A 22,882-nucleotide genomic window follows, 5' to 3' on the forward strand; every position below is an offset into this window, starting at 1 on the left:
TCTTTGTGGTCGTACAAAGGGTCATTGTACTCAGAAAAATAAGCTATATCGCTGGAAACAATAATATCAGCAATCTAAGCTTCATTTTAGGACCCAATTCTAAAAAATTTAAAATCCCAAGCCCGGGAGTTTTTTTTGAAAGGTCAGAAAACAAAATTCTTATTTTTGCTTTTTGGGTATTCTTAAAACCGCTTTGAGTCAGAGCTATTGAAAACACCCAAAAGACAAAACAATGTTTTTGACAGAGGCGACTCGTCCACCTGTTCAACCTGTTCATTGAACAGGTAGCCGATTTCAAGCGGATATTTTTTTTTATTTAAGTACCGCGGTGCTTTTTCAACCAGCAACATACAATTACAATTTTTGTTTGAATATACGTTAACAAAATCGACGCCCTATGTTCAGCAGCGCTGCATGCACCAAAAAAACATTGGCCCGCCACCCTTTACTCTTTACCTTTCTTTACAACCCACCAATACTAAAGCGAGCCAGCCTGGCGGGCCACGCGCAAATGCTCGTCGCGTTCACACCGACCCTCTGAACGTCGGGGAAAAAATCTCCATACGGAAAAAAATCAACACATGTAAAGAGCTTCCTATTCATACGCAGCGGCATTATCGATGTGTTGGTAAATCTGGTTCAATCTGAGAGCGTGAACGTTGCAGCATTTTTGGGGGAGAGCGAAATGCCACCCCCAGGCCCCAGCTGACTTAGCTCGCTCAGCTCTGCAGGGAGCTGCTTGCAAAAGGTAAACAAGCCAGCGCGTTGACAGCACGTTGAGAGCATGAATAAATGAGAGAGCGCGAGAGCACCACAGATATTGCTCTATATTTGGCGCACTTTTAGGCATCAGGCTGTTTTGCGCAGACTGGTGGTGGCTTGTTTTAAAACTGGAAAGTTCAACTGCGCGCGTTGAACCTCTTCGATCTTCTTGGTTACTAGTGGATTCTTGCTCTTCTGGAAAGTGATGTAATGTTAAGTTTAGATAGTGTGATTGATAGATTGAATTGAAACAATTGAAACAAAAAAGTACTGTGTTTTTTCCAGACTCGGGACACATGAGAAGAATTATGACAGTAGATTCAACCATGATCGTTATTTTATTTTCAGGATGGTTATATTTAAATTGGATGCAGTCCTAAAAAGTTTATGATTTGATGCCTTTAAATGCTCCAAAAACGACTGTGTTTATTCAGACTGTTGGTCCGGTTCACTCTAGTTGAATATATTATTATCATATATTGTAGCATGAATTTGTTCTGAAAACATTTTTTTCTCTGATGCTAAAAACAAATATTTTCATTATTTCGGTTTCATGTCAATATAGTTTTGTTTTTAACATCGGAAGCCCTTCTTTTTATTCAGAAATTGAATTACAAAACCATGAGGACATAACAGTAAATTCAATTCTCTAAAAATTTTACAAAGGATCAAAAGCGATACGACCTGGTTCTAAAAAGTATAAAGTAAAATGTCAATTTAATTTTTAAATAGTAACCAAGTTAGCTCAATATTAGTTGGGCCTAAAAAAGCCCAACAAACAGTTTTCCTTTGTGAAGGATGTGGTATTTTTTCTGAACATCCTGATGAATAGTTTTGAAATTTAGTACAATATTCAATAACTTCCCTTGAATTTCGATAAGGATGGCAGAGCGATTGCTCTATTTTTCCACATTCGCCACGCTAATGATTAAGTCTTAAAAATACATTTTAACGAGATAAAAAAGTCTTAATCATACGTGTAATTAATTATTTGCATAAACAGAAAATTATAATAGTATAAAAATAATAAAACGTAAAAATAAAAGCCATTGGAAAGAAAAAAGCTTCAAAACATTTTTTAACATTAAGATTCAAAAATTTACTACGATCTATAATCAATATTTATTAAAAACAACATTGTAACCGGGTCGACTTCAAGCACGAAGTCAAATCATCCAAAAGAGTCGAACCAGCCTCCGGCTGAAAAACTCTTTAATAAAGAATAAAAAAATAACATTGAACAGGTACTACATTCGGGCACGAGTCGCCTCTGGTTTTTGAACCGTCTAATCTAATCTAATCTAATCTGATCTAATCTAACCTTATCGCAGCCAGTCTTTAAAGAATTCGAATTTGAGGGCATCCTGGAAAATACGTTAGGGTGATTAACGCTTAGCATCCTCCTAGAAAAATGTTTTTGAACCTTTAAATAAATCTAGAAATGTTTCAAAAAATTATTAATTGTTGCATTATTCAATACCTTAATTCAAAAACTTCGAATTTCATTCATTCTTTTTAATTTTAAAAAATTTTAGTTTTTGAATTTTGAAATTCTAAAAAAAACACAAGTTCTTCAATTCCAAAACTTCTCAAACATTACATTCTCAAAATTTGGAAATTTTTAAATGCAAAAATTAAAAAAAAATAACATTTTAAGGCTCTTGATTTTAAAAATTATAATATTCTAAAATAACTCTAAATTTTTAAAATTTTAAGAATAAAAAACTCAAAAAATCCCAAATACAGATTCTTCAATTCTCATATTCTATAATTGTAATATTCTGAAATTCTTAATGTCTAAAACTTTAAAAATCAAAAATTCTATCGTAATTTCTTATTCTTCATTTTTTATATTTTTATAAAGTTCTTAATTCCTGTATTCCAAAACATCCGCATCCTTAAATTTTATAACTCTGAATCCTAAAAAATGCTTAAAATTTCCTCAATTCTTAAATTAAAAATATTCGAATTTAAGAATGACAAATTCAAATTGGTCAAATATTTTCCATTTTCTCATAAAGATGTCAGAATAAATCAGTTACCTAAATCGTGGAAATTGGAACCAAATAAGCTAATCTAAATTACTTTTTGAATATTGAAATTGTACGCAATGGTAAATCTGGGTTTTTTTTTTAAAGGGCCGATAAATCAAATTTTATTTTTTTTCTTTCTGGGTGTTTTTGAAACCGCCATGGGTACTCAAAATCACCCAACAAGCAGAACATAAAAAATCGTTTATTAGTCTTTTTGTTTTAAGGGGTTACATACATGTAAATCGGCAAAAATGTCAGAGGTTGGTTTTAGCACACACTAAAACTTTTTTCAAAATCTGTTTTCATGGCATTAAAATATACATTTTCAACTATTAACAAAACAAATTTGTAGACAGTGCCGAGATATAGCTATTTGACGTAAGCAGTTTCAAAAAACGGGTGCCACGATATCTCAAGACTGCACTAACCAAATCGGCTCAAAATTTTGGTGAATACTCGTCAAACCGGCCTCGCGTGCATGGCGAAGGCCAATTTCAAAAAGTTTATTAAAAAAAAAGATAAAAATCTTTTTTTTTTCATATAAAAAATCGCAAGTTTTTGATTTATGCATTTTTTGAAAATTAAAAATTTCAAAATCGGGCTTCGTCATGCACACAGAATATGTCTTGGGAGTCTTCACCCAAAATTTCAGCCAATTTGGTCCGTCCCATGTTGAGATATCGTGGCACCCGTAAATCAACTCAGTGTTTAGGGAGCGTTCTTTTATTACGTAACGCGAAAAATCGGACTTTTAGACCCCCTCTCTCCCCCTCGTAACAAAATTTCCATACAAATTTTAAAAATTTTGTATGGAGCGTAACACGGCCTCCGACCCCCCCTCTCTCCCTACTGCGTTACGTAATAAAAGAACGCTCCCTTAGAGAAAAACGCTTACAAAGTGACAGTTGACAGTTTGCTTTGCGCATGGAAATATTCTGAGCTTAAATCGTCTCTAACTCAGTCCAATCATGAAATATCTTCATCAAACTTTCAGGAGTGATTGAAATTCATCTTTTAAGTGGATTTAAAAAATCTGGAGTTTTTTTTGAAAAGGTCCAATAAACCAAATTTCCAGTTTTTGCTTTTTGGGTGTATTTAGAACCGCCTTGAGTCAGGGGTATTGAAAAACACCCAAAAAGCAAAAACTGAAAATTTGGTTTATTGGTCCTTTTAAAAAAAAACTCCAGAAATCTTCGATGATATGAAATTTTGTGGTTTTCTACATGTATGTAACCCCTTAATTCTTGAAATAATAAAACTATTAAATTATTAAATCATTAATTTTAATCTTCGCTGCTTAAAATATTTCATTAAAGCAACAACAATTTCAAAATAGTGAATGTTTAAAAACAGAACTTTCAAAATTTTAAGAACAGAATTAAGAATGATTCAATTGAAAGAACGTAATTTATGAACATACCACTAAATCCAAAATAAAGTAAAGTGTCAAGACAAAACAAAACACAAACAGAAACAGTGCAAAAATTGGAGAGCATCTTCAAAAAAAAAGCTGATTGAAAATTTTCGCTGGTTTGTGCATTTTTTCACAAAAAGTAAGTAAGAAGAGTCCATAAATAAAGAATATTTTAATCAGGAATTAATCATCTCCACCTCGTAGACCAAATTTGACGAGAATCCAACAAAGAGCAATGACGACCCGCCAGGGGGTCTGCGCCGTGCCAGGCTGCGACGCATCCGGCCGTGACTTTGGCACCTTCTTGTTTCCCGTACCTCCCGGCGGTTCTTCGCAGCGCACCCGCTGGCAGGAAGCCCTCGCCAGTAGGCCGCTGACCGAATCCGATCTCGTCTGCTGGAATCACTTTGAGCTGGGGGCGCAAATATCCTGCAATGGTGCGGACTTCCGGCTGGCGGACGGGGCCGTTCCGAGGTTGTTTGTTGGCGGTGCGTTGGTGGAGGGGAACGTGGAGCAGTTTTGTCGACTCTGTGCGAGACGGTTTGATGGAGGGGAGGTTGGGAGTGATCTGGCTGGGATGTACACGTCGGAGGATTCGAGCTTGTTTTTGAACTTTCTTCTGGGAGATTTGGAGGACAGTTTGTGCAGGTTGGCGTGCGAGGAGTGTTGGGGACAGGTGATGTGCTCGATGCGGTTGGTTCGGAGTTGTAGGAGGGCGGCGAGGGAGCTGGAGAGGGTGGCTGGTCGGACACATGGTACCGAAGAAGTGCTGCTGAAGCCGGAACTTCAAGCAGAGATGGATGTGTTTGGGGAGATTCCGATCGATCCGGTGGAACTGGAGGTGAAGCTGGAAGTTGAGAGCTTGGAGAGTTTGAGTGATCGAGAAGATGATGGAGGGTCAGCTGAAGAAGATAGTGATGCGCTGGAGCTTGCAAAACACAAGATAAAGCATCGAGGTGAATCGTCAAGGAAGAAGAAGCAAACTGAGGATGATAGCTCGGGTCCCTTCGAGTGCTCGGAGTGTCCTCTTATCTTTGAGAGACGTAAGCAACTGGCCAGTCACAAGAAGAAGCATAACGGGAAGGTTCGTAAAGGCAGGCCTCCAAAGAACCCCGACGAGTTGTACGAGTGCGAGTTCTGTGACTTCAAGTGCAAACTGCGCCAGGCGATGGCAGGCCATCGTTCGTCCCACTCGGACCAGATTAGGAAGACCAAACCACCGGAAAAGATCTACGACAGTGTTTGTCCGATCTGCGGGAAGGTTCTGGCGACGCGTGGATCTTTTCTCACCCACATGAAGATCCACAACAACCAGCGCGATTTCTCGTGCGACGTGTGCGGCAAGCAGTTCTTCAAGAAGAAGCAACGAGACATGCACGTTGAATCCTTCCACGAGAAGAAACTATTCATTTGTAAGGTCTGTGGCGTCACCTGCAAGTGGGAGAACTCGCTGGAGCGGCACATGCTCAAGCACGAGGCCAACTCGTACAAGTACGAGTGTACGCAGTGCGAAAAGAAGTTCCTGACGGCGTACCTCCTGAAGGCGCACATGACCAAGCACACCGGCCATCAGGTGTTCTGCGAAATCTGCGGCGCAGGCTTCCGGTTCAACTTCCTGCTCACCCAGCACAAGATTCGCGAACACGACATCCAGGTCGAGGGCGTCAAGCTATACAAGCGATTCCAGAAGGGCATGCGGAAGGGCAGCAACAAACGGAAGAGTCAACAAGAAGCGGAGGTTCCAGCGACATCCCAGCCGGAACAGCCTCCGATGATACCGCTGCTCTTCCAGCAAACTGAATCTCCAGCAATACTTCCTAATGTAGTTGGGACAGGCCAACAGGCCAGCAATTATTAGTTTAGCAATAAAAAAATAATCTCCAAACACTTTTCAACTGTTTTACTTGTTTATTATATCTTTATATCCGTATTCAGTAACATTTATGTTTCAATACACTCACAAATTTGTCGATCCGTTTCTACTTGTACTTGATCCGGCTCAACCTAGGTTGACCCGGAACACGTGCAGGATATTTGGGAAACTCTGCTAGCCTTCTTGTTTTTCTTACGTGGGAACTTTTTGGGTGGCAATAAATAATTTAGATTCCAATGAGAGGGAGAGCGACTAACAACTCACAATAAATTAGTTCTTATCATCTCGTTTTTTTAACTAAACCAATTTGTTTTACTTTGCTCGTAGCAAATCTCTAAAATAGAAGCAGGGTTAATCAAACAGTACGTTTGAAGATGAGTCTGAGTTTAAGGGGGTTGGTGCTTTTGTACGGCTTTTCCTCTGCGTTTCTTTTTTGTTTTTTGGTGACTATCTTATGCAACAACACTTTGTAACTTTTAGCTTTGTTGTTGTGTGTGGGAGGTGGTTAGATGAAGATACTCTCAGCTGGAAACGTTGCGAGAATTTATTCGACGTTCCTGTAAGATAGAAATGATAGCAATAGGTCAGTCTTCGGGAGGATCTTGAGAGTGGGCTTGCTAGACGATCATGCTGCCGTCCGTTACGTACACAACGCGGATGGTGTTGGTGAAGCCGGAGCCCTGCTTCCAGCCGGTAACGATGACCACCGGCATGCCGGGCTTCAGGAAGCCACGTTCCTTGCCAAACTCCATACCGTACTGGACGCGCGCGTCAACGTCCTTCAGCCAGTCCTCGAGCGGGGGCTCTGAAAGTGAAATTCGGATCGATTAGTTGAGCTTGGAGACTTGGCGTGAAGAGAGGTTACTCACGTTCGTAGACCACGGGCAGAATGCCGCGGTACAGATGGCACTGGCGGGCAGTCTGGTCGAAGCGGGTCACGGCAATGATCGGGCAGCGTGGGCGGTACTTGGAGATGACATGGGCCGAACGTCCCGAAGTGGTGATGACGATGAGAGCCGCGGCGCGGATCTTGCTCGCAGCTTCGGCAGCAGCGATCGCGATCGAGGCTCCGGTATCGATCGGAGTGGGCGTCGTGTTGACCAGATCGTTGAACAGGTTGCGATGCCACAGGGCAGCTTCGGCTTCCTTGCACGTCTTGGCCATGGTCAGTACGCACTCCAGCGGGTACTCGCCCTTGGCGGTCTCACCAGACAGCATGACACAGTCGGCACCATCAATGATGGCGTTGGCAACGTCCGAAATTTCGGCACGAGTCGGACGTGGCTTCTTGATCATAGACTCCAACATCTGAGTGGCGCAGATGACGGGCTTTCCGGCGCGGTTGCACCGAGCGATAATCGACTTCTGAGCCAGGAACACCTTCTCGGCCGGGATTTCAATACCCAGATCACCACGAGCAACCATGATACCGTCCGAAGCGGCAATGATGGCGTCCAGGTTCTGCATACCCTGCTGGTTCTCAATCTTGGAAATGATCTTGATGTTCTTGCCCTTATCGCCGAGGATACCGCGGATCTCCTTCAACGCAGCAGCGTTACGGATGAACGAAGCGAAGATCACATCGACTCCCTGGTCAACACCGAACTGCAGATCGGCCTTGTCCTTCTCGGACACAGCCGGCAGATCGACCGGCACTCCGGGCAGGTTGACACCCTTGCGCGAACCGAGCAAACCACCGTTCTCGACCGTGCAGGTCAGCGTGTCTCCGCTAATACTGTTCGCAACCAGCGAGATCAAACCATCGTCAACGAACACACGATCGCCGGGCTTCACCACCTTGACGATGTTGACGTAATCCACGTAGATCTTGTCCTTGTTGCCCTTCTCCAGGTGATCCTTGTTCGTCGTCAGCTCGATCTTCTCGCCCTTCTTCAGCTCGACCTCGCCGGTTCCGCTGCCCTCAATCAAACCGGTACGAATCTCCGGACCCTTGGTGTCCAGCGCGATCGCCAGCGGGAACGGCTTGCCCAGCTTGGCCGAGTAGCTCGCCACCGCCTCGCGGATGTTCTTGATCGTGTTGCCGTGGTACTCGTACGAACCGTGCGAAAAGTTCAACCGGGCAATGTTCATGCCGGTCTTCATCATCTCCTCCAGCATCTCCGGCGCCACCGAGGCCGGCCCGATGGTACAGATGATGCCGGACAGCCGCACGAACGATGTCTGCGTGTCAATATCCAGCGAGCACATGTGCTCTAAATGCGACACCGATTCCGGGTTCATTTTGCGACCCTGCGGAAAGAAACAGTTATCTTGTGTTAGCTTTATGATTCCTAAAGGTGTGTCTAAAATTCAATTTGGTTTCAAATTGATACCTTTCAACATGAAGTTGCACCTGTAAAATTAATCCCAAAATCTAGCTTAAAAAATGGCATTGTTAGTAAAATTCTCGAAAGAAAGTCATCTGTAGGTCAGTAAACAAGCTTTTGCCTGCACTTTCGCGCAATCTCAACTAGTTTCGCTATCAGCGCTTCACGTGATGTAACGTAAGGTTCGAGGCTTATCTGGACGACACTATCAGTTGCGGTGTTTTTAAGCTTCCTGTGACGATGTAGACGGGATTGTTTACATTGAGTTAGGGTGAAGTGTCTTCCTAATTTTGTGTTCTTTTTTATATCAATTCTAAATGCATTAATAATAATTTTCTAACAACTGGTTTCATTTTTGTTTTCAGGTAATAATTGATCGCTGGTCCAAACATCGCAAAAATATTCTAAATCGATTCAGTTTTGAAGAAAATTAGAGGCGGTTCGAGAAGCCATTTTTTGGCGATCCAGACAGCAGGCATCGCGATCCGGATAGCAGACCAGCGATTGACATCGATGTGGTCGCCAGACTGGCAACGAAAGGTAGGAGCTTTTTTTCATTAATTGATAATTATGGTTTAGATGACTAAAAGTTGTCGAGTTCGATTACAAAGTCAGACATACTTTTGATTCTAAGACTACCGTTTGCGTTCTTAATATTTTCGCTAACAGATGTTTATATTTTTTTCATTTACATTAACTGTATTGAATTCAATTTTATAATTGGGGCTTAAAGTAAAGTGGTAAACAATTCTGGAGTTTTTTTTTGAAAAGGTCCAATAAACCAAATTTCCAGTTTTTGCTTTTTGGGTGTTTTTGAAACCGCCTTGAGTCAGGGGTATTTAAAAACACCCATAAAGCAAAAACTGAAAATTTGGTTCATTGGACCTTTAAAAAAAACTCAAGAATTACTCCTTTAAAGTATTTTTGTTCATTTATTCTGATTTTATTATATAAAATCATAAATATGCCCAATGTTTAACATTAACATACAACGATAAAAGACATGCCAGAGCACTCTTTCTAGCTATTATTATTTTTTTAGTCAACAAAAATACAGTTCGATATTTTGCGATGGATCAACTATAGTCCTTTGGTAAGAACAGAAGAACGTGTTTCTGGAAACCCCAAAGTTCATGCTTCCCCTTGAGTCGTGACTGTGCAGAAATTTTGTTGGTCGGTGTTTTGCGAAGTTTGTATGACGCTTTTAAATAATCGAATTTCGGAAAATGGAGGCTTTGGACAATCGAGTCTGGATTTTAATATAATCAACATTTAACACTTAATTTCAGGATCGAATTGAGTCCTTGGGCCCTTTGATAATTTTAGCATACGCAGCGATAAAAATTCTTTTCAAGAAACAATTTTTGATCAGTTTTGTTTAAAATTTCCAAGCATAATATCGAGAACATAAAAATTATTTGCGATAAAAAAAATGTAAAAGATTGGCAGGAATAAAAAAAAAAAACGTTTGTTTAATTTTTCTTAGTGAAAAACAGTGTCATTGTGGTTTAGAAAAACAGCTTTATCGGTGCATGACACCTATCAACAATCTTGAACTTAATTTAAGAACCCAATTGTTTCAGTTAAGTTCACATCAAAGATGACGAGCATGTCAGCCGACCGCTTAACATGATATAGAAGTGTATTGTGTTATAAGAAGGTTCAAAAAAGATAATTTTATTTAAACCAATCTCAGTTCAAATTCGGAACCATTCAGAATGTTCAGAATAAACGTGATTCGGATTATCGCTACACTGCCGCTCTAATCTAGTCCGTCCCATATGTAAAAAGTGGATGCTGAGATAACGCCGTGAGAAGGCCAAAAAATGTTGCACCATTTTTCACATTTCCAATCAATATCTTTTTGCTCAATTTCTATACAATTATTTCAATATTAGTTCAACAAATATTTCTAACATGAATTTGTTTCATTAATCTTAAAATTTAGAGATAAATTTATATATTTTCATACTAGAACTGACTTGCCTTTATTTTTCTATAAATAAAGGCAAGTCAGTCAATGATATCAAGGTAGGCTTGAACATTTTCACCAGAAGTTAAACTGTCATTTCAAGGTTTGTTTGGGTAATTTTCAAGTGATTTTCTCAAATGTTATAAAATGATGTTGTTTTATGTTTATTTCAGATTCATTCATTTATAGTTAAGTTCATAACAATGAAAATGTAATCATAAACGAGACGAAAATACTACAGAGGCAACAGATATTTGAATGCGTGTCTCTACGTCTGGACCGTTGAAATTTAGTGATCCACAGTCTACGTTTACCGGAAGCAGAACCTCTTCCAGAACTAGGACCAGGGCAATTCATTCAAGATTTAATAGAACTTATTTTATGGAATATTACTCATAATGGTATGTAGTTTCTTGTTTACTTGTGGTTGCCCTTGCATGAAAAAAGCACCAATTGTTTAAAATATTACGCATCCAAATTTATAAATATTCTTGCAGATATGAACTGCTTATAATCTTTTTTTCAAGTTCTGCGGGTTCATAGAAACATTGTCCTTGAAATTTAAATGGTTCCACGTTCATTCAATCGATTCATGATACATTTCTTTAGAAGGAACTGACTTGCCTTTATTTTGCATATGGGACAGCACGAAAGTGATTTTTATTTTGAATTTTCAGAACAAACATCACTTTTTTATTAATTGGCTCAAAGTACATGTAAAAACAATAATTTTGCTATGTTTATCTCAATAATGACCAAAATACATATGGGACGGACTAGATTAGAGCGGCAGTACAATGCTGGAATTCGAATCAGCATTCAAGCAATACATCGAAAGTTTAGGTCACGTTTTTGATAACGGCTACTATCGATCCAACAGCTTAACGTTAGATAATCACATGATAGCTGCAGCAGCTATTGTCAGCTAGAACAAATTAGCGCTTAATTAGCAAAGCGCTCCTCACCCAGCCCCTCAAATAATGACATTCTGTTTGGAGCGGTTGTGGTGTGTGAATCAACGCTCCAACAATTCTTCGAGAGTGTTTATCGTAACGATTTTTTTTTCGCTGACCATAGCTAAACGGTTATCGATAGTTTACAAATACGTCGTCGCGCTCAAAACGCGCTGACGGAGAACATATTTTATCGCGGAGCTTCACGACACGCTGAGCTTGGCTGGTGACATTCGGCTCGAGAGTTGTTCTTTTGATTGGGGATGAACTTCCCTGTGTTTACACAGAGTTGTGTAGATCCGTCATGGGTGGGAATTATTTTTAGCCTTTTTGTGTGAAATTGCTCCTGTTCATAACTACGCATTCACCAACCCCGTATTCTCAAAATGCACAAGGTGCCGCCGCCGACGGTGTGTCCTTGGTCAAGGGCACTCGACGAAAGCGGCTTGGGTAAGAAGCATCTTTCATTTCTGCTCTGACTGCACCCGGAAAAAATCAATAACCGCCGACGACGATGACGGCGATGGTCTGACCTACCGCAAATTTTATTTTTAACATAGGTAGATGGCAGTGATTGGATTCAAGGTAGAAGCTAGATTTTGGCACTCGTTTGGCGGTGTCGGGTTCAGGAGTTCAGGGCACTCGTTGTCGTTGTGTTGTGTTGGCAACGCGCGACCACGTCCTTTGACCTTGGCGACGGCTTCCTGGCCGGTTGGCACACGCCACCGCCCTGGGGCACGTTAGTTACACGGGACACTACAAACAGGAATCCGGGAACGCTGCTCCGGAGACTGAATTACCTTCGGGTCGAAGTCGTAGTCGGACACCCACACCATCATCCCTGCGTGGTGAAAGGTACTTATCAGTCGTTGGGTGGTGGAGAAGAACGAGAGGAAGGGATGGCCAAGGCCGGAGTACGGGAATCGGACAGGCTCTAAGCTAGGGAGTGACTTTACACTGAGTCGCCGGAACGCCGCTGCTGCTGCTACTCCTGGATGCTGCTGACCGACAAAGGCACCACTTTTCAAGTTACACAACGCCCAAGATCTAGGACGACCTCGACAGCGGCTAGGACTAGACGACGACGACGACGACCGGTATCGGTGCAAAGCTACACTTAAATGAGACTGTTTAATCGATACCGTCGACGGACTCAACAGGGCTTCACTCTCCCGAAGGATCGCCCGAGCCGAGCCCGAAGCGGCCCGAGTGAATCTTCGATAAGGGTTCATCCTAAACCTTCGGGTGTTTGGCCGTTTCTCGCAGCTGACGAGTTGTTGTAGTTGTTGCTAGCTGGGAAAGTGCACTTTTATCGTAACAGCTGGTTCCGCCAATCCGGTTCCGGTTTCCGCTCCCAAACCCACCAATTTTTCTTCACTCCAGACTGACTGACTGACCTTTCACCGTAGACTCTTGGGGGAAGCTGGGTTGGGGTTAAGGCACTTTTTGGGGGAGGAACTTTGCGTGCAAGTCTTGTTTACTTCCAAACGTTACGCGCCATCTGCATCGGTTTGGTTGGTCAACTGAATTTTCCGACGGCGCGCCGACAGACAGGCACAGCTCGAGAGGTGCGAGAAAATTCATCTCAGCAGGCGCGGCGAGGGGGTTTCAAAAATAGAGAAAATTTTCCGACATAGACACTCAAAGAAATGGGTTTGGGAAAATTTTGGATTTTATTTGTCTTCTAGGATAAGTAATTTTCCATTACTTGAAGAGATTCGTGCATTATATTGAAAAAAGAAATTAAAAAAACAGTAATCAACCATCCCAGTTTTCGTTGTCTACCGTTTGTCGAAATCGACCGAAATTTGACAGCGTGGGTGGCGGACGCCATGGGCATGCGCACCGAGGGATAAGAGCACTTGACATTCTTTATAATGAACTTCTGGTCGGTATTTTTATCGTGTCGATATCTTTGAGTGAATCGTTTGATATAAAAACTAGACCTTTTTTATAAAACCTTAGTATCAAATGTAAACACTTAGTGTATCCCGCTCACACCGTATGACAACGAGCAGTTTAGTTTTTGGGTCCTTTCAAAAGGACGCATTAGCCTTCGTAACCTTCTACAGTCCCTTCCTACACTGATTTGTATTATTTTGTTGAGAACATTTTTAAAAATGTTTTTTTTTAACATTTTCTAAAAAGCAATGGTGGCTGATTTTTTTTTATATAAAAATACAAACTTAACAAATACATTTACAAGAGCACGTGAGATCCCGGTTGGATTAATTTTCAGTTGAATGATTGAAGTATGAAATTTATGACAAATATTTTTCCAAGCTCGTTTTCTAAACATGTTGAAAATGCATATGGGATATTTATGCGAACATGGGCAGCTTAAGAGTTTGAAGTTTTCGATAGGAAAGCCGAATTGTATGGTTACAGGGTCTCAAATGTGTGAAGATAAAATATTTATTTGTTTTGCTGTTTTTGATACTAATATGTAAAAAAAAAACAAAAAAACTTTTTCCGATTATTTTTTTTATGTGAATTTTTCTATTTTATTGTGGTACTCAAAATAATTCATTTCGAATAGCAAAAAAAATATTAATGTGATTTCCTTAAAGTATAATTTATCAAAAACTTATCAATTTAATAACAACTACGAAAATTAAGCGTTGGACTTTGCAGTTGGTTGTATAATTGTATAATTTTGTTTACATGAAATTTGATCAAGTAAAGAAACTTTCACTTTTCAAACCATGTAAGGGAAAGTTTCATTAAGAGAAACCAAATGAACCCGTTCCCGAAATTCTTAGAGGTTTTAATAAAAGGAACGCTTTTGTAGAACATTGTAAATTGTTAAGATTCGCTGTTTTAAAAATACAGACTTGATATTAAAGCCATCTCTAGATAGGGTTTATGTTTACTCCTGAAATTTCTAACTTAAAGCTTAAATAGAATAACGAAATCGAAATGACGTTTTTTTTTGTTAAATAGTTGTAATGGGCTTATTAGGCAATAATTAAAAAAATCAAGCAATCAAACTTATTTGCAATCAATTTTAAGGCAAACATTAAGATTTTAATAAAAATTCTCAAAAATCAAATCATAATAAAATAAAATTCTATAACACTCAAATAAAGTACAGTGTATAGGCCTTGATTTCGCTCACTTGTTTAACCTTATATCGAACTCAAACTTATCCATTTCCCCCTGGCAACGCCGAACCCGAACAGGTCATCGACTGCAAGAATCCCCCTTTGGTAGAGGGAACCGAAAAAAGCTGATGAAACAAGCAGTTAAAACTACTTTCAGCGAATTCGCCGGCATTTCAGCTACCGGCGCGAAAAAAACAGCCAAATTTCGTCATTTCACTTTTAGTTTTTCCCCTCTTTGTGGTGTCTGGTCTGGAGCTCACGTTGAACCTCGCAACGCTTTTCGCATCATATGATTTATAGAGGTATCCATGTGGAGATGCATGCATCCAGCAAGTTCCCCTACAAACACAGACGTGCCGCGCTGAACAGCTGTAGTGTCTGCGCACGTTGATCGCAGACTGGTATTGGTAGAAACCTCTTTTTTTTTCGCGATGCCGGCAATTTGCTCCAGATATCGTTTTCGGGTGTACAATTGCTGGGCTAAACAACTGTCCACCTTTCCGAGTGATTAGTTTTGACAATGAGTAGCGCCATGTGATCGAGGGGGTTTCTTCTTGAAGTCTTGGCGCAAGCTTTTCCGACATTGACTTCGGTTGACATTGAGCTAACCTTGCAACGAATTATCCAATTTGAGTTGTTCACCCCAAAACGTTAAAAAAAAGTTTGAATGAACGCACACGCACACCGGGTTTCGGGGAACGGAAATTTCCACAAAATCTCTAATTTTAACTGTAAACTATTACCTCAGCCATGTTTGAACTTTTGTGTAAATGCAGCAAATCTATATTCAATAAGCGAATAAACAGTCGTCACGTCACGTTACACTGAACGTATTACACACGGCACACGGAACGTTACGAGGACGGCACCGAACACGACGAGGACGCACGTTGTACACGAGAACTACGGTACAACTGACTGACCGACTGGGACTGTTCGAGGCAGACTGTGCGCTGAACCTGTGTACTGGTGAGCTTGTGGTGTTCATCATATACTTCATGGCGCTTCCGCCGTACTCCACGTTAGTGGTGTGGTTGGTTGAGAGCAGTCCAAACACACGGCTCTCTCTCTTTGTAACATCCAAATGATGGATGTATGTAACTCACTGCGGTGACGGCAGTTAGTTTTGCGCCGTAGAACACGGGAACTCTCCGGTGGTCATTCTTTGGAAGAATAATATCAGGAAAAAACGCTACAATTATGATTTCAAACATAAGTCTGATTGAATCATTATATCTGGAGTTTTTTTAAAGGTCCGATAAACCAAACTTCCAGTTTTTGACTGACTCAAGAAGGTTTCAAAAGGACCCAAAAGGCAAAAACTGGAAATTTGGTTTATTGGGCCTTTTCAAAAAAACTCCGGATATTTTTTTTAATTTGAATTCGAATAACTGAATTCAATTTCACAAAGTTGTACGCTTCGAATTTCGAATTTTTTTTTCCTTTCTGATAAGACTGATGAAGACACCACGCGACGCCTACATTCGATGGATTTGCTTATCTTAAGTGAAACTTGCGACATTTTCAACTTGTTTTTGTTTCTTAAAGTTTTCTTTGTAATATATTTTTCTAGGAATTGAAATGAAATTTAGATTTTTTTTATTATTATGATTTTTTAAGAAAATTATCAAAATTTATTCTTTTTTGTAAATCGAGAATAATGGGTTTCTCCATTTTTTTTTGTTATCTCAGGCTGGTACAAATTTTATTCAAAATGTTTGTCACTTCAGAAGACGACGCTCTGTCATCCAATGTGACCTCCGTCCTATCAAATAGCAGTATATCAATTTGTTGCTCATAAAATGTGTGCAAATTAACACATAAACCTGTATCAATATCAATTTTAACTGAATAACACGTCGATTTGGCTGTGGTGTGTCAAAAATCTATGAAGTTTGATTTGTTTGATTTTTTGCAATGAAAATTTTCTCGAAAAATAATTCTGATAATAAAGATAATAAATAAAGAGGTAATTTTGAAGCCAAAAAAAACCTTATATATTGCAACAAAAAAAATCTGATTGGCCAATCCGATAAATGACAAATTTGTTGCAGAAGCTCGTTTGTGGCCTGGAGTATGTTCTGAATAAAATAAAATCACAATTGTTAATAAATTATTTTCGGCAAATGTCGCAAAATCTGCCAAATTGCTAATTTTATATTTTTTGTGCGTTTTTTCCACTTATTAGGTTGATTAAAGTTTCGTAAAGTTTTGGAGGATGTCGGTATTGGAAAACTCAGCTTCTTCAAAATTTTAATCTGGTTGGTCAATCGAAAAATCGAGCCATTTGGTCTTTGAAAAGTTAGCATTCCGAAACCATACTTTATTTCAAAATTTAAGAAATCAACCAAGTTTGAAATTCGAAGAGTGAGTTGGTTAGAAAGAATTTTACTCGGAAATTATTCTGCTTACGAAGAACGAGGTAATGTCCGAGTCAATAGGAACCCAGTGAAATTTTAACTTGTTTAGACCATTAGATAGGTACTAGATCAATCAAGATATTATCCGAAGCGTATTTGGGATTATTTCAATGACCCTATCTAGTTTGTTAACCCTCTACTGCTCAATTTTTTTCCCCAAAATTCTTATTTTTCCCGTGTTTAGGAGGTCATTTTGAGCAACTTTTGTTCTACGAAAAACTTTACTTCTCTTGTTTTATGTTTTTTTAAATGCATTTATCTTGTTTAGTTTAGTTTTTTTTAAAAGAGCAGTTCTCTCAGATTTCGGTCATTCGATTTTTATTATTTTTTAATCCGACTGAAACTTTTTTGGTGCCTTCGGTATGCCCAACGAAGCCATTTTGCATCATTAGTTTGTCCATATAACTTTCCATACAAATTTGGCAGCTGTCCATAAAAAAGTGATATGTGTAAAATCAAAAATCTGTACCTTTTGAAGGAATTTTTTCATCGATTTGGTGTCTTCGGCAAAGTTGTAGGTATGGGAAAATAATACACGGTAAAAAAAAATTGGTTCTTTTTTATATTTAACTTTTTATCACGAAAACTCGATTTCCAAAAAAACACTATTTTTTATATGTTTTAGAGGGCATAAAATGTCAACTTTTCAGAAATTTCCAGGTTTTGCAAAAAATCTTTGACCGAGTTATGAATTTTTGAATCAATACTGATTTTTTCAAAAAATCGAAATACTCGTCGCAAAAAATTTTCAACTTCATTTTTTGATGTAAAATTAAATTTGCAATCAAAAAGTACTTTAGAGAAATTTTGATAAAGCGCACCGTTTTCAAGCTAAATCCATTTTTAGGTAACTTTTTTGAAATGCTGGGAAAATTCTCAATATTTTGCTTTTTTGAACTATTTTTTGCTTTTCTGAACTTGATACGACCCTTAGTTGCTGAGATATTGCCATGCAAGTGTTAAAAAACAGGAAAATTGATGTTTTCTAAGTCTCACCCAAACAACCCACCATTTTCTAATGTCGATATCTCAGCAACTAATGATCCGATTTACAGTTTCAGTCGGATAAAAAAATACAAAAAATAAAATTGAAGAAAAAAGACCGATTTCGTAGGGAATTGCTCAAAAGGTCCAATAAACAAAATTGCCAATTTTTGCTTTTTGGGTGTTTTTGAAACCGCTTTGTTTCAGGGGTCTTTAAAAAACACCCAAAAAGCAAAAACTGAAAATTTGGTTTATTGGATCTTTTTTTTTTTTTAACTCCAGATTTTTGAAAAACATTGGCAAAGTCACATAAATTAAGTAAAGTTTCCAACCTTTAAATTTCCTAAAATTTAATAATTTCTCCTTTCCAATGCTTTTTAATGATCATTAATTGGTTGAAAATTGAATTTTGTTTATTTTTTTATTTGAAACCCGTCTAAAGGCGGGGTTGGGTTGTAGAGGGTTAAGAAGGAAATTCATTTGTATATTTGTATTTTGCTTAACCAATTTTAATTTGAAACATAACCACAAAGTGAGTAGTAACAAGAGTTCATGCGTCTCCATCAAACGATTATCAGGATCAATCTATCGAACGATGTCTACTTAAAACATCATTAGTTGCAATATCGCAGATTAATACAATTGCGGCAATTTCGCCAATAAAAGCCAAAATTTCATGGAGCCAAACTGGCACCACCACCGGCGAACTTGAGCGAGACCTTCTCCACAGTCATGCGTTTCGGCCGCCGAGAAAGACGCATTTCACGCACACCACGTCAATATCCTATACGGTGGGGTGCCCTTTCCGTGTCCTCTCTCCGGGAAACTCCTCCAACCTTTTCGCAACGTTTACGTTGAATAACATCACACCAATATCGTCATACTCTGCGGGGCTGGATGTTGGTAGCAAGTGTTCGACTTGCGACTCCCAACTCGAATAATCGTAACGCTTCGCGTAGAGGTCAGCCAAGGTTACCCCGGTAGAGGTGGCTGCTTCTACCCGCAGATCTTCCGATCTGGACTGGAAGATCTGCGGAACACTGCGATTTTACTGGGTTTGCGATGCATTTGATGAGTTTGCCATCGTCAGGACGCAAAATACGGTGCAACTTCATAATCTCTCGGGGATCAGCCATTAGGTAACCCCAAACACGGCTTTATGGGGTTATTTTTAAAACTGTTCTTGTTCAACACTTACGTGGGAATGTAGCTGTTGTGGTCGTGGAGATGACGATCTGTCGGGGACAGTTAATTTCACTTTTCAACACTTGATTAGCGCGATAGTATGGCGGTGGCGGTGATGATGCACCGTCCTTTTGTTTTCCAGCGGATTTGAACGACGTTTACAATGTTGTCCAAACGAACGGCTCCAGCGACTAAAGTAAACTGAGAGGCGTTACACTGCGGAACACAGAACTTGGCTCCTGCCTCTGTGGAGATGTGTGTACGGGGAGCAGCAATATCTGCGAGAGCGTATCAGCCTGAGGCAATACGACTGTGGAGAGAGAGTTGGGGTTGGAGTGTTATCACCATTAAGGAGCTACGCGTCAGGTCTATTTTATACAAAGTAGAGGGAAAGATGTCCTAGTAGGGTGTGAAGGAACTTTCTTGGTTCAAGTAGTCACGAATGGTAACAAATTCATACCAAACTTCAACTTATACAGTTATGGAGTTCAATGAAATCATTTTATCGAAGTTCACAAATCGATACAGCTTGCTGTATGCAGATGCATGACTTCCTCATTATTCGAAAGATAAGTCCGCAGAAACTCTCTTCCCTTAAAAGTCTTAAAGAGAACCCTAAAAAATTCTCTCCCGTCTTGAGTACAGCCTACTATCTAAACCCACGGATCATAAGCCTGACGGAAGCTTGCATCACGTCACAGCCGAGACGGAACGGCCCCCGTTCGACCGGGTTGACCTTCTGCAAGGGTATATATGAGCAGTCTCCAGCAGCGTGATTCAACCTGCTACCACTACTGATGCAATGCGATTAATTTATTGTGCAAGGTTAGGGTCCGCGAGCCGGTGGTCGTTACACATTGAAGCGATCTTCGTTCGGAGTGTTACACCGGGGTTTTCTGTAAACGTTGGGTGTGGCTAGGAGAGATGCAACGGCTCTGATAAGACCAAGTGCAGTCGCATTCGAGGATGCGATTTGCAGCATTTAGCCAAGACTCAAATCTTGTTAATGGTTGTAACAGGTGTAACCAAGCTCTGACGTTACGACCGTCACAGATTGTAACCAGTTGTCATATTTGGTCGACCGGCAGTAGTTTGTTTTGAGTTTTGTTAAGTTTATTTTTAACTTCTATTCTCAAAACGCAAGCTCTAGTTTTAACAACAGTACTTAAACAAGTAAGTGGAGTTTTCTGTTTTAAAATTGCGAGTTATTAAAACAAGATATCAGAAAACGGTAATCTTCATAAGAACATCTGTTCGATGAAAGTTGATATCGTAACGCAGACACGGCATCGCTGTGGGCTGAAGAATTCCTTTTTGTGATATTTTTTTCAAGAGAAGAGATTGTTTTTGTACTCACCACTTTTTTAGTCTTAGTGTCTTCTGCAACCTTCATTATCACTTGTGCAACGATCAAAATAACGAAAAATGTCCTCGCAAGATGTCCCCACCGTTCTGCAGATTTACACCAACTGTGTGAACTTTGCAGCTGTCAAGCATCGCAACCAGCGCCGACTAGATTCGGACAAGACGCCGTACATCAACCACCCGATCGGTATGTTCCGTAAAACCAAGAAGAACACGTTTTTTGTAAATTTGTCTACTTTTAGGGGTCGCTCACATTTTGACCGCCGAAGGTGGTGTGACCGACTTTGAGGTCATTCAGGCAGCGATTCTGCACGATACCGTTGAAGATACGGACACTTCGTTTGAGGAAATCGAGCAGAATTTTGGACTGCGAGTGCGAAAAATTGTCGCGGAGGTTACCGATGATAAATCGCTGGCCAAAGCGGAACGGAAACGGCTCCAGATCGAGCATGCTGCCGTGGTAAGCCCGCAAGCGAAGCTGGTTAAGCTGGCCGATAAGATCTACAACTTGCGGGATCTGCAGCGTTGTAAACCGGAAGGATGGACCGAGGAACGTCGCCGGGAGTACTTTGCGTGGGCCAAAAAGGTCTGTGACAATCTCAAGGGGACAAACCGTGCGTTGGAGGACATTCTGGACGAGATTTTTCGACAAGAGAATGTAGCTTAGAGTATTTATTTTGGAAATAAATTTGAATCCTATCAGCTATTCAGTTCGTTTAGGCATTTTTGGCGCGAAACTCCACCATGTACTTCCGCAGAGCTTCGGCTTCCTCGATGGTAACGGCGTTGTACAGGGAGGCTCGAATACCGCCGACCAGTCGATGACCCTTGAGCTGTTGCATCCCTAGCGCTTCAGCGCCCTTCAGGAACTCTTTCTCGAGCGTCTCGTTGCCCTCGGCGCCTCCCACACGGAACGGCACGTTCATTCGGCTGCGCACTTTGCTCTCCACTGGGCAGTAGTAGAAGTCCTTTGAAGCGGCGATCACGTCGTAGATCAGGGCGGATTTGGTGAGGGATGCCTGGTACAGTTTGTCCAGTCCACCTTGGCGCTTGATCCACGCGAAGACGCGACCCATGATGTAGATACTGGAAAGATTGGAATTAGTGAGGGTTGCTTGGTTGATTTGATCGCGTGATCTTACATGAGAGTTGGTGGGGTGTTGTTGATGGAATTGTCCTTGGCGACGATCGAAAAATCCAGAATCGTAGGAGTGATCGGCATCTGATGGCCGATCAAGTCTTCCCGAACGATTACCAGCGTGATACCCGATGGGCCAATGTTCTTCTGGGCACAAGCAAAGATCACTCCGAACTGCGAATCAACAACAGGATTAGTTGGATGAACAGTTGTAGATAAGCGTGTACTTCACCTTCTTGATATCAACGGGTCGCGACATCATGTTCGAAGACATGTCCACCACCAGCGGAACACCGTTGGTCTCCGGCACAAGGTCAAACTCGACACCTTCGATGGTTTCGTTGTCGCAGTAGTACAGGTAGGACGCGTTCGGGTCCAGCTTCCAGGTCTTCGGATCGGGAACGCACGTGCATTTGGCGGCCTTCGGTACCACCTGGTTCACCTTGCCGTATTTCGCTGCTTCCTTGGCGGCCTTCGAGGACCACGAACCGGTCACCAGGTAGTCTGCCGAACCCGTACGCCCAATCAAGTTCATGGCGACCGCGGCAAACAGTCCCGTACCACCGCCTTGCATCAACAGCACTTTGTAGTTGTCGGGAACCTTCCTAAGAGTAAACTACAGTAAGTTCAACGTTCTCGAATCTACCCCTAGCACACCTACAGAAGTTCCCTCGCCAGCTCGATCGTTTCGTTGTGCAGTTTCACGTACGTCGCCCCTCGATGGGACATTTCCATAACGCTCATCCCGCTCGATCCGTACTCAACGAGCTCCTTCTGGACCTCTAGTAAAACCTCCCGAGGTAATTTGGCAGGGCCAGCTCCAAAATTGATCACCATTTTCACTGTCCGTCGAGTCGTCCCACTTAAGCTTAAGTGATTGGAATTTGCGCTTGCAACAGTCTGTTTAACTTGTTGCTAACTGATCGGGAACTGGTCGTGGTTGACGATGTGACCGACTTGGACGAGGATGCACTTGCGAATGGCACGGGAGCTTCGAAAAGTGCACTCGTCGTCAAGTCCCGGTTTGCGCTGATCGGGCGGGTACTTGTGGTGGTGTGTGCTAGAACTAGTCCCGACTGCTTTGGGTGTATTCAATGTGGGATGTGACTCGAAAGTGGCAAAGACAATTGGATGGTTCAATTCGACGCCAACATTTCAAAAAGCATCATGTACAAACCATGCGTTTTGAGAAAAACGCATTTGAATGTTGAGCATCATTTTTCAATTCCCATTTTAATATAAAAGCAAAAGAAGATGTTCTAATGATAACAAACGATGAAAAACGTTGCTTTTATTGATACTTGATCATCCAAATTCAATAAAACATTATTTCCGTAATTTTATTTGAGAAA

At 40.8% G+C, this 22,882-nt stretch overlaps 4 protein-coding genes across 7 annotated transcripts; 2 read left to right on the plus strand and 2 right to left on the minus strand.

Annotated features, from left to right (window-relative positions):
* Positions 1-4,377: 4,377 nt before the first annotated feature.
* On the plus strand, positions 4,378-6,099 carry LOC120424233 (zinc finger protein 726-like). The gene has a single exon (XM_039588296.2). The coding sequence runs from the start codon at positions 4,445-4,447 to the stop codon at positions 6,065-6,067; it is 1,623 nt and encodes a 540-aa protein (XP_039444230.1). The 5' UTR covers positions 4,378-4,444; the 3' UTR covers positions 6,068-6,099.
* Positions 6,095-19,229, minus strand: LOC120424232 (pyruvate kinase-like). Of its 4 annotated transcripts, XM_039588292.2 has the most exons (5): positions 12,291-12,403; positions 12,135-12,175; positions 6,952-8,332; positions 6,731-6,887; positions 6,095-6,639 (listed from the first exon to the last, which is right to left on the minus strand). In XM_039588292.2, exons 2-5 carry the CDS (start codon positions 12,171-12,173, stop codon positions 6,627-6,629), a joined length of 1,590 nt encoding a protein of 529 aa, XP_039444226.1. In that variant the 5' UTR covers positions 12,174-12,175; positions 12,291-12,403; the 3' UTR covers positions 6,095-6,626. The 4 variants fall into 4 exon arrangements, with proteins under 4 accessions (XP_039444226.1, XP_039444228.1, XP_039444227.1 ...); XM_039588294.2 differs by lacking the exons at positions 12,135-12,175; positions 12,291-12,403 and adding an exon at positions 19,041-19,229; XM_039588293.2 differs by lacking the exons at positions 12,135-12,175; positions 12,291-12,403 and adding an exon at positions 15,182-15,361.
* An 842-nt stretch (positions 19,230-20,071) lies between these two features.
* On the plus strand, positions 20,072-21,098 carry LOC120424235 (guanosine-3',5'-bis(diphosphate) 3'-pyrophosphohydrolase MESH1). Its single transcript, XM_039588298.2, has 3 exons — positions 20,072-20,200; positions 20,396-20,579; positions 20,635-21,098. The coding sequence occupies exons 2-3, from the start codon at positions 20,453-20,455 to the stop codon at positions 21,057-21,059; spliced, it is 552 nt and encodes a 183-aa protein (XP_039444232.1). The 5' UTR covers positions 20,072-20,200; positions 20,396-20,452; the 3' UTR covers positions 21,060-21,098.
* LOC120424234 (probable phosphoserine aminotransferase) lies at positions 21,050-22,513 on the minus strand. Its single transcript, XM_039588297.2, has 4 exons — positions 22,192-22,513; positions 21,763-22,135; positions 21,535-21,704; positions 21,050-21,478 (listed from the first exon to the last, which is right to left on the minus strand). Exons 1-4 carry the CDS (start codon positions 22,365-22,367, stop codon positions 21,109-21,111), a joined length of 1,089 nt encoding a protein of 362 aa, XP_039444231.1. The 5' UTR covers positions 22,368-22,513; the 3' UTR covers positions 21,050-21,108.
* Positions 22,514-22,882: the final 369 nt, after the last annotated feature.

The sequence above is a fragment of the Culex pipiens genome, chromosome 1, assembly GCF_016801865.2.
Source record: "Culex pipiens pallens isolate TS chromosome 1, TS_CPP_V2, whole genome shotgun sequence".
NCBI lineage: Eukaryota > Metazoa > Arthropoda > Insecta > Diptera > Culicidae > Culex > Culex pipiens.

Coding starts and splice junctions, on each gene's coding strand:
- LOC120424232 (XM_039588291.2), bottom strand. CDS start 12,173: ATGATGGTGTGGGTGTCCGACTACGACTTCGACCCGAAG. Junction 8,333..12,134: donor ACTACGACTTCGACCCGAAG/GTAATTCAGTCT, acceptor TTCTTTCCGCAG/GGTCGCAAAATGAACCCGGA. Junction 6,888..6,951: donor TCTGCCCGTGGTCTACGAAC/GTGAGTAACCTC, acceptor TTTCACTTTCAG/AGCCCCCGCTCGAGGACTGG.
- LOC120424235 (XM_039588298.2), top strand. CDS start 20,453: ATGTCCTCGCAAGATGTCCCCACCGTTCTGCAGATTTACACCAACTGT. Junction 20,580..20,634: donor GTACATCAACCACCCGATCG/GTATGTTCCGTA, acceptor GTCTACTTTTAG/GGGTCGCTCACATTTTGACC.
- LOC120424233 (XM_039588296.2), top strand. CDS start 4,445: ATGACGACCCGCCAGGGGGTCTGCGCCGTGCCAGGCTGCGACGCATCC.
- LOC120424234 (XM_039588297.2), bottom strand. CDS start 22,367: ATGGTGATCAATTTTGGAGCTGGCCCTGCCAAATTACCTCGGGAGGTT. Junction 22,136..22,191: donor GAGCTGGCGAGGGAACTTCT/GTAGGTGTGCTA, acceptor GTTTACTCTTAG/GAAGGTTCCCGACAACTACA. Junction 21,705..21,762: donor GACCCGTTGATATCAAGAAG/GTGAAGTACACG, acceptor GTTGATTCGCAG/TTCGGAGTGATCTTTGCTTG.